Source organism: Heterocephalus glaber, unplaced genomic scaffold (assembly GCF_053883595.1).
Source record: "Heterocephalus glaber isolate CG9 unplaced genomic scaffold, H.glaber_assembly_v1.0 deba00001258, whole genome shotgun sequence".
Lineage (NCBI taxonomy): Eukaryota > Metazoa > Chordata > Mammalia > Rodentia > Bathyergidae > Heterocephalus > Heterocephalus glaber.
Window position 1 is genome coordinate 322,648 of NW_028258228.1, and position 10,448 is coordinate 333,095.

Here is a 10,448-nt window from a genome sequence, read left to right on the forward strand (position 1 = left end):
TTCTTCTTAGTCTATTTAATAAGTTACCAGTGAAACACTTCGAACATACTATTTTGATAACTACGATGCATTCTATTTTACCAATATGTATTAGAAACTAACTGTTCAGAGTATAGGTTGTTTTATATTTTCAGTCATAAATGGTGTGGCTCTGACAACTTGAAGATGTTTTAAATTATTTCCTAGTATCCCTTTAAAGAAAGCAGAATTCTGGCTTAGAGAGAGCTCGTGTTTAGAAGTCTTGCATCTTTCTGCCTGAGGGAACATCAGACACTGCCTCGCTGTCCTGCTCCATCCCATGGTGGATGATGAGGAGTGGGCCATGGGCTTGCTCTTCATTTCTTTGACTGAAGATCCTTGATTTTCACTGGCCACTTGTGTTTACTTTTAGGAACTAGAAGTGCATGCTGCTTGCTGCTATGATATTGGTGCCTTTGCCTTAATTTGTGCATCCTCATGGTATCATCCTTGCCATGTTGTCAGGGAGGAAGGAAGCATGGCAGCAGGCTTCTTCAGGACCCCACCCCTCTCTCTAGCCTCAAAAATCACATGAAGCTGCTGGTGGAGATGCACCAGAAGGTCCCAGAAACAGGGATCAACCCAAAGATGATGAGTAACCACACACTGGTGACACAATTTATCCTGCAGGGCTTCTCAGAGCACCCGGAATACCAGGTGCTCCTATTTGGCTGTTTCTTCTCACTCTATACCATGGCCCTCACTGGCAACATCCTCATTCTCTTGGCCATTGCCCTCAATGCTGGGCTGCGCACCCCCATGTACTTCTTCCTGTTCAACCTGGGTATGATGGACATCGTCTGCACCTCATCCATCATGCCCAAGGCCCTGCAAGGTCTGGTGTCAGAGCAGAACACCATCTCCTTTGGGGGCTGCATGGCCCAGCTTTACTTCCTCACATGGGCTGCATCCTCGGAACTGCTGCTCCTCACGGTCATGGCCTATGACCGCTATGCTGCCATCTGCCATCCGCTGCATTATAGCACCATGATGAGCAAGGTGTTCTGCAGCCTGCTGGCCACAGGTGTGTGGATGCTCTGTGCCCTCAACACAGCCATCCACACAGGGCTAATGCTGCGCTTGGAATTTTGTGGCCCCAATGTCATCACCCACTTCTTCTGTGAGGTCCCCCCTCTGCTGCTCCTCTCCTGCAGCTCCACCTACGTGAACAGCATCATGATCGTCCTGGCAGACACCTTCTATGGCATCCTGAACTTCCTGATGACCATTGTGTCCTACGGCTGCATTATCTCCAGCATCCTGAAGATGCAGACTGCAGAGGGGAAGCAGAAAGCCTTCTCCACCTGCTCCTCCCACCTCATCGTGGTGTGCATGTACTACACCGCCGTCTTCTATGCCTACATCAGCCCCGTCTCCAGCTATGATGCAGAGAAGAGCAAGTTGGCCGGGGTGCTGTACACCATGTTGGGCCCCACCTTGAACCCTATTATCTATACTTTGAGAAACAAGGAGGTCAAAGCGGCCCTCAGGAAGCTCTGCCCCTTCTTCCGAAATTAATTTGTGTGCTTTCTGGGCGCAGGATTGACCTTCTTGGGGGTCTGAGGGGCCAGGTTTGGGCTGAAAGTCAATAAGCCTACCTCTTGCACTGTAGCAGAACATCTGCAGGGATGAGCTCAGGATGATGTGCCCTGGGCCTGGCCGACCAAGACCTGAGGCTGGGTATGAATCTTCGGGCCTTGTACTCATGGGGTCCTGTGGGTTACCCCCAGGTGAGGCCAGTGCTTACCAGCAAAGCTCTCCAGAATAGAAATACACCATGTGTGGTATAGCCTTACAGCTGTGAGAAACTATTTTTTGTTCCTTTCAGACATACAATGTTCAAGATGTAAATCCTGAAGTCACACCTAGAAAGCACATGTGCCGGAAAAGAGTGAGGCAGGAAGTGCAGACCCCACGGCACGTGGAGGACGTTAGACTGAAGCGCTGTAGGGTGCCCACTGCCCCTAAGAAGCCTTCTAACACACTGCCTTACCTCAACCTTCCCCTTGCAGCCCCTTCAACTTCAGAAATGGTTTCTGACTGTGATGTGAATCATTACTTCTGCTTTTTCCCTCTTCTTCTCTCTAGCACTCAGGTGAAACAAGTTTTTAGGATCACTACTTTGCTTTGACTGTGGAAATTCCAACCGTGATACCTGTTGTGTGTTTAGGAAATGCCAGAGATTCCTCACCACTCCTTGACTTTGTACTCAGGTTGTGAGGATCTGACCTTCCTCCTTGGCCTGTACTGGGGACAACTGATGGGGTTCAGCTGTAACACATCACAAAGCACTGTGTGAAGCCATAGTTGCTAAACAGAACCACACAGATGAGGCCACCGTGTCTAGTGATGACAAGGGCTGGGCACGTGCTCCATGCTGTTAGGAAACTTCTGGAAAAGCCACTCTGGTCCATTAAAGATGGCAGGAGTGAGACAGGAATGTTTAGCTGTATCTTTACAATTAAATAAAAACGTATTGTTTGCTGTACTAGACAGAAGCTGAGAGTAGTGTTTGATATCTGATTTAGAAATGATAAGCAGTCTTTGATTCTTCAACCAGTATTCTCCGTATCTTCCTTTTCACAGAAGCATATGGATCTGAAGCATGAAATTCAAGAATTTGATGAATTGCAGCTGACTGGGACTCTGGCTCAGAGATTGCTATAGACCAGGTGTAACCCTTCCAGATAGAATTCTGAGCCCCAAATGACATTGCTGTCACTCTGTGCTCTCCAAGTCTCCCCAATATACATGTCCCTGAAGACCACCACGCACGACTCCATATGGTCACTAACAGACTTGAACATGCCTTGGAGAGTGTTTATTGAGTGATTCATCTTAGTTTCTTATAATGTTTACATTTGCTACACTTTGAAAGGGATTAGAAAGTTCAAAAGTACTTATGACAAGTAGTGAGAGTTTGAAATGGTGGTGACAAATGAAACACGAGACTCAATCTATATTTCTTAGACTTCTGCCAGCCCCGCTAAACTGACCCAAGCACCAACACTGACCAACATGCCAGGGAAATGTATGGAAAGCGCTGCACACGGGGTGGGGCGCTGGTGGTGCCAGAGATCTTCGGAAAGGGTGTGGAGAGTCCTGGATTGGGGTGGGGTGGTCTGGGCTCAGGTTCAAGCTCTTGCAGGGGCACTGGACCCTCGCAGTCCTCGTTTCCTTCTGAGTATAACGAGGATGCTAAATCATCCTGGAGATGCTGCCCAGATGGAAAATACAAAGGAGGAAAATGATGTCAAATGTTCTGTGAGATCAGGACGTTACTCTTGCGGATCACTGAGGACAGGCTGGTGGAGGAGGTCCGGAAGTCATACCCCCCCGCCCCGCCTGGCCCAGGGTGTCTGCAGGGGTGGATAAGAAGGCTAAGTGGGGGGACTACACAGTAGAAGCTAGGACAGCTGTGAACGTGGCTCTCCAAAAATGACTCAGGGGAGAAGCCATGGGGTGGGCGAGTCAGAAACCAGTACAGTGGTCACTGAAGCAGACAGAGGACTTGTGTATGCAGGAGTCTTCCACCAATGAACAAGGCCATCTGTATTGATAGGAAAGAAATTTCCTTAGCTCTGAATCCTCCTGATCCCCAGAGCCTGTCTTCTTTCAGGCCCCACACTTTTTCCTGCTTTGCAAACATAATGGATCCATTTTGGTCTTCAGATCACTCCTCTTCCTGCTTCAGTGGCTCCCTTGTTTTGGGCTCTGCCCATCTTCTTGTGCCTCCAGACCCTCTGTGAGCCACAGCCCCTCTCCCCACAGCTGTGTGGGTGCAGACAGGGCACCGTCCCTGCGGGAACACTGTCTCACTTGGGTTTGCCTTTGCAGGGACATATGTGGCATTTCACCCCCTGACCTAATAATTCAGACTGCTTTGCACTCCTTGTACAGATTCTTGTGGGGGACTTTGTCTTAATCTCCCCCTTAGCTGAGGCAGAGAAGCCACTCTTGTTTCCCTTTAATGTCACTCTTAGGATTAATCCTGTGAGTCCTGACCCATGGGATTCTGCAGGCCACACTTTGTGACTGGCTGGCTGCAACTTCACTCAATGACGTGTTCAGGGGCCACAGTGGTAAGTCCCTGTGCTCTGCCTGCAGTGCAGAGAGGGCAGTGCATCCTCTTCGTATGACTCCCAACACGAGCTGTATGCTTTGGGTCTTCCTGACTCAGGGAGATGTCTCAATAGTGGAAACCAGCCTGCAGCAGCAACTCCACAGGGAGGATTCTGGTGGTGGAGACAGGATATGTTGTGCAGTGGACTGATCCTTCTGCGTGAATGTGGCATGAGGAGGGGCCCTGGCTCTTGAATGCCACATGTCCTTGTGCTGGCTTCACAGGAACCAAGTTGCGGCTGGTCTTACTTTATCCTTTTGGTGAGTGGGGCGCACACCTTTGGTCATCAGATTCCTAGACCTCTGAGTCTGACCTGAGAGCTGAATGCCTGGTGTGCACTCATGGGGATCTCTCCCCTTTCACACTTGTACTCAGAAGACAGAAACCCACCAGAAAGCTTCCTTTTTCTGAATTATGATGATTAGGATGGGCAGATGTGACTAGGTGACTCTGTCAACTGGGCTTTCTAGGATGCCACCGTTGTTTATGTTTGCTCTCTTGCAAAGCCCAGAACCCACACTATGCATGGCCTCTGCCCAGCTTCAGCCCCACCAGAACTTTCATGTCCTCTATCTGCTGGTGCAGGGGCAGCACCCACTCTTCTGCTCCCTCAGAACCTAGTCCGGGTGGGGAGTTGAGTTCTTTAGGCAGCACCATGCTCATTATTAACCTGCTCTCTTCTCAAATCCAGCTCTGGAAACTGGGCTGGATTCTGCAAACCCTATTCTTATTTTGGAGCTGGGCTGGGGGCTGAGGAAGCTGGGACCCCAGAAAGGGATGGGCCCCGCTCTGTCCCTTAGCTCCCTGCTCTGTCAGTGCTGCCCTGGTGGTTCTCTGACTGTGCTGTGACTCTGGGTCCAGAGGCAGCTGCTGGGTCCAGTTTCCACACTGGCAGGAGCAGCCTCTCAGACCCTCAGGCACATGGTACATTGTCTCCAGTGTGGCTTCTCAGAGGCCTGAACCCTGCTCCACAGGACTCCCTTACTGGGGCCTGAGGCAGAGTCCACAGGGCAGTGGATGTTCCCCAGAAATGGGGGTTCCCCTAGCAATGTGATGCCTCCCTGCAGGCACAGGAGGACAAGGAGGACCCGGCCACCCTGCAGGCACACATGCTGCAGAGGCCTCTGACACACTCAGCAGAGCCCCCATCTGGCTGTCTACTGTCAGTGGTCTCAACTTGCCCTCTGCTCCCCTGGTCCAGGTGACGGGGCTGCCTTCCACAGTGACCTCTTTGTGTCTCTTTGGTGTCTCCCCTGTGCCCTTACAGTCCTCACACCATCTCTGCTCAGTTCCCTGCACTGGCTCCATTGTTACCCTATATAATGTGGCTTCTACTTTCCTGCCTGGTCTCTAAAAGCTTCAAGCCACCCTTTCTTGTCGCCAGCTCAGTGCTGCTGCTCCTGGCAGCTTGGCTCTGATGGATCACACCATCAGAGGATCACACCATGGTATACCTATTTCTCCTCGCACATTACACTGCCCTGCATCTGTGACTGTCAAGGCCAGAGACCCTCATGCTGAGTGTGATGACCTCAGATGGTACCTCCTGTGAGAGGGAAAGGTGCCCTCAGCCTTTCTCTCCCAGATGTCCTGCATCACTCTCCAAAGAGGACCCCCCCGCAGCCTCTCCTCACAGGGTGGGGCTGCAGGAGCATCTGGATGCTCCGGTGTACATCCTCTCCTGACCAACCTCTGGCATCCTCCCAAGGATGAGCAGCCATGGCTGCTGTCTTCCTGCTGCACCCACCACTGGGGGTGTGGCGAGCATCCTTTATCTCTCTGTTAGACCTGAGGGGGTGATGGTAGCATCTGGAAACTTAGCCTTTGTGAGAAAGCCCCCTTCACTCCCTTCCTGGGGTCCTTGGGACCTCTGTGATGCACACTCACGTCTCCCAATCTTGGTTCATCACAGGGCCCCGAAGGTGGGCATGCAGACCAGTTCCCTTGGGTCTAGGATCCAATGACACTGAATCCACGGTCTCCATCAGCCCTGTAGTCAGGGGTGGGGGGACCTCATCTTCACATCGCTAGAGGCTAATTTTAGCTTTGAGAGGACTTCAGATTACAGTGCAGTGTTCTGATAAAAAATCCATCATAATTTTAATTGTTTTTTCCACAGACAGTGTGTCTTTTTCTCTTGCTGCTTTCAAACTTTGTTCTTTGTCTTTCATTACCAGAAGCCTGATGATCATAGTGTGTCTTGGGTCGAATTTCTTTAGTTTATCCCCTTTGGGGTTCATCCTCCTTCTCAAATCTGTAGGATACACTATTTGGCAGATTTGAGAACAGCTTTTTCCAGTTTCTCCCCTTCCAGATTCCAGTGACAGGGCTGAAGGTTTAGCTCAGTGGCAGCTCACATGCCTCATAAGCACAAGGTCTGGAGTTCGATCCCTGGTACCAAAAGAAAAAAATCAACAAAACAGAAATCCAGATTCTAGTGACATAAGCATTAAATGTTTTGTTACTGTTCTGAAGGTTGATAACTATTTCACTCTATCTTCTCTCTATTGCTCCTGCTGTCTGTTGTGCTACCTTCTAGTTCATTGATTTTCCTTTGTGTTATCTCTATTCATTGAGTTTTAAAATTTTTAGTTATTATATTCTTCAGTTCCAACATTTTTGTTTGGTTCTGTTTTTGTGTCTTCTATTTCTTGGCTGAATCAATGTTTTTTTCTTTCTTTTGCAGAATTTAAAAAATTTGTCTCTGCATGTTTATACTTCAATGAAATGCTTTTATGATGGTTGCTTAAGTGTTTGTCATACAACTTCAATAACTCTTATCTTGATGATCTTGATGTTGGTGTCTACCTGTTGTCTTTTAAAATTCAAGTTGAGATGTTCCTAGTTCTTGGTCTGACAAGTGACTTTCATCTGAAACTGGACATTTTGACACTATGATATGAGACTCTGCCTCTAAGTTAAACCTTGTGTTTTATCTGATGTCTTTGACTCTAACAGAATGAGGGGAGCTCCACCTCATTACTGCCCGGTGGAACGCAGGCCAAACTGACTTTTCAACCCCACTTGAGCAGCATAATGCACCATGGTGCTTCATAAACCCTGGAGGATTATATGTGCTTTGCTTTCAAGTTTTTCATGGAAACAACTCAGAATTTAGGAATGTGTATTGTTATATTTTCATTCATAATGAAAGAGTAATTGTGATTCCAAATAATGATAATTTATTGTTATTATTATTAATAATTTTTTATTTCCAACTGTGCTCAATTAGCAGTCACCAGGGATCTGGAGGGACATTGGTTTCTAGGTGGCTTTGTTCTCTCTTCTGCTAATGATGTTGGGCGTGTCTTCATGCTGTGCCCTGGTCCTGGTGGGTCCTGATTGGTATTAAGAGACTGTTCAATGTAAACATGTGTTGGGTGAATTCCTATCACTTATATTTCAGCTCCCATTGGTGTAGTACCCACCCCAATGTGGAAAATTGGAGAATTGGTGAATCCTAAGTAGGTTAGGGGTCAGCTGAGTGAGGATTCTGTTGTCACTTGTTCTGCTCTGGAGTCTTTGCCCAGTAAGTAGTCGCATGCAAGTGCAGGCACAAGAGCAGATACAGGAACGGAATGGGGTGTGGGAGACCTGGGGACACAGGAAGGTAGGAGAGCTGCTTGGGAATCAAAATGAATGCACTCCCAAGTTCTAGCAAAGTCCTGGGGAGGTTTGTGCCCTCCTTTCTTTTCAAGAATTTCATCAGTTGCAGATTCCACTGAGATGTCACTTTGGCCTATCCCAGATTTGGAAAGTGAATTCACTGAAGAAGGATTAGCAGATGTGATGCATACATTGAGCTTTTCATCTGGACAAATAAGGGAAATCTCAAGTGAGAGTGTTTATTATGCTTCAGCTGTATAGACCATCATCTTGTTTTTGGAAGTGTGCAAGAACACTCCAGCCAGAGCTGGAGCTCTGGCTACTGTGAGCTACTCATGGGTGAGTCATGGTCCTAAAGTGTCTGGACCATCCTGCTACTTTTTTTGTTGTGAATTGAAGCAGTTTGTTTTTGTTTTGGCAAAAAGCTGAGGTCTCTCACAAAAAGGACCAGAGGCCTTTTGTTTGGTTAAATGAGAAAGCAAGGTCAGCGGTCTGAGATGACCACTATATGACCAGAGCACCAAGTCTCACATAAGAGAATTTTATAATTTAAAGGGGAAAGAGAATATTCTGCTTAGGTAGACAATAGGAGGAAGAATGAAACAGAAAACAATTGTTGGAGGGAAGTCATGGTGCTCTTCTGCCTGGTCCCTAGCAGGCATCCTTACTCCTATGAGCTGAGGACTCTGAAGATAGAATGTCACCTGAATGACTGTTTAGCATGAGAAAACATATATCATTCACTGACCTACCTCAGGCTCTGTATTGCAATTGCCTGGACTGAATGTCTAGCAATCCATTTAAAATTGGTATGTTACTCTTCTAATCTAACTCACTTTTTTGGTACTGGGGATCGAACTTGGGTCCTTGTGCTTGTAAGGCAGGTGGTGGAACCACTGAGCCAAATTCCTGGCCCTAATCTAACTCACTTTGGAGGGATTAGTTTGGACTACAAGAAAATTTGCTACTAATAATTTTATAGCTCAAAATATGGAAAAACTACTAATATATAATGAAAAGATTCTTTAGTGGAATAACACAGATAAATCCCATAGTTTGTGTGTATGCTTATCTGCATGTATGTGTGTGCGCTGTGCTGGGGCATGAAACAGGGCCACTTGTTTAGCCAAGTACACAACACTGAGCTACACTACTAGAACAGTTTGGTTTTATTGGGTTATATTTCTTTAACAATAACTCAAGAAGGTCCATTTCCAACAGGGCAATAAATTATATAAGAAAGTGCCCAATAATGTTAAAATTATTTTATCCTTTATGAGGATGGGTAGCTACATGCATAGTTCTTATTGAACTAGTATACGAGGCAGTGGGTAACATAAGCCTTTGATAAAAAATCACCTACTTGTACTAACAATTAGCAAAAGTGACATATTAAACCTAAGTTTAAAAAATAATTATCAAGCCCAAATGCTATGCTGAGGTTATTTTACATGTTGAACAAAATATTCTTCAGCCAGGAACGTTCCATATAGTTGAATGACAATAGACTGAAGAAATGGAAAGGCTGGTGCCAGCCAGAGCAGGGAACAGCACGGCTGTCCAGTTCACGCTGGAGGGCTTCCCTGCTGTCCAGCACCTGGGCAAGGTCCTCTTCCTGCTGCACCTCCTGGCCTACCTGGCCTCTGTCACAGGAAACTCCCTCATCATCACCATCACCTGGGCTGACCGGCACCTCCACACACCTATGTACTTCTTCCTCAGCACTTTCTCCTTCTGTGAATGTGGTTTCATCACCTCGGTTATCCCTAAACTCCTGACCATCTTTATGTCAGGGAGGCAAATGATTTCCTTTGCTGCCTGCTTCACACAAGCATTTGTTTTTCTTTTCTTGGGTGCAACTATTTTCTTCCTGATGGCTGTGCTGTCCCTGGATAGGTACCTGGCCATCTGCAAACCTCTGCACTACCACATCATCATGAACCCGAGGGTGTGTTTCCTGCTGGTCACTGCCTGCTTCTCTTTGGGATTCTTGCTCATGGTGGTTCCCATTATAAAGCTGTCCCAGTTGTCCTTCTGTGGCTCCAATGTCATCCCTCACTTCTTCTGTGATTTTGGACCCTTGACAAATCTCTCCTGTTCTGAAACCAGATCTACTCAAATGTTGTTCTTCATCCTTGCTTTCTTTGTTCTTTTTACTTCCCTCTTTGTAACCATCGTCGCCTACAGCAACATAGTGGTCACAATCATGCGCCTCCCATCAGCCAAGGAGAGGCAGAAAGCCTTCTCTACCTGCTCCTCTCACCTCGCTGTCCTCTCTCTGATGTATAGCAGCTGCATCTTCATCTACATGAAGCCAAAGCAAATGAGCAGACTGGACTCCAATCGAGAGGCTGCTCTGGTGAACACGGTGGTGACCCCGCTGCTGAACCCTGTCATCTACACCCTGCGCAATAAGCAGTTCCACCAGGCACTGAGGGATGCTCTTTCCAGAGTGAAGTTGCAGAAATAGAACCACTACAACCTTTTAGTCGAGGAGTGCACCTTCCCTTCCTTCTAATCCAACTCCTTTGTATTTCTGCATTTGTCTATATAAGTTTGAAAATGTGTCAGTGTTTTTCAATTTCTGCTCATTTAGTCTTGGAATAGTCACCAATTTATCCAGTAGTCCTTTCCAAACATTCAATAATCTTCATGTTGGGTGAAATATTCACTCATATTTTGTTTGGATCAGTAAATAATT

At 47.1% G+C, this 10,448-nt stretch overlaps 2 protein-coding genes across 2 annotated transcripts; both read left to right on the plus strand.

The window, feature by feature from the left end:
- Positions 1–319: 319 nt before the first annotated feature.
- Or13a1 (olfactory receptor family 13 subfamily A member 1) lies at positions 320–1,693 on the plus strand. Its single transcript, XM_004875204.3, has one exon. It carries the CDS (start codon positions 457–459, stop codon positions 1,534–1,536), a length of 1,080 nt encoding a protein of 359 aa, XP_004875261.3. The 5' UTR covers positions 320–456; the 3' UTR covers positions 1,537–1,693.
- A 7,570-nt stretch (positions 1,694–9,263) lies between these two features.
- On the plus strand, positions 9,264–10,217 carry LOC101703769 (olfactory receptor 6C75-like). The gene has a single exon (XM_004875217.1). The coding sequence runs from the start codon at positions 9,264–9,266 to the stop codon at positions 10,215–10,217; it is 954 nt and encodes a 317-aa protein (XP_004875274.1).
- Positions 10,218–10,448: the final 231 nt, after the last annotated feature.

Coding starts and splice junctions, on each gene's coding strand:
- Or13a1 (XM_004875204.3), top strand. CDS start 457: ATGGTATCATCCTTGCCATGTTGTCAGGGAGGAAGGAAGCATGGCAGC.
- LOC101703769 (XM_004875217.1), top strand. CDS start 9,264: ATGGAAAGGCTGGTGCCAGCCAGAGCAGGGAACAGCACGGCTGTCCAG.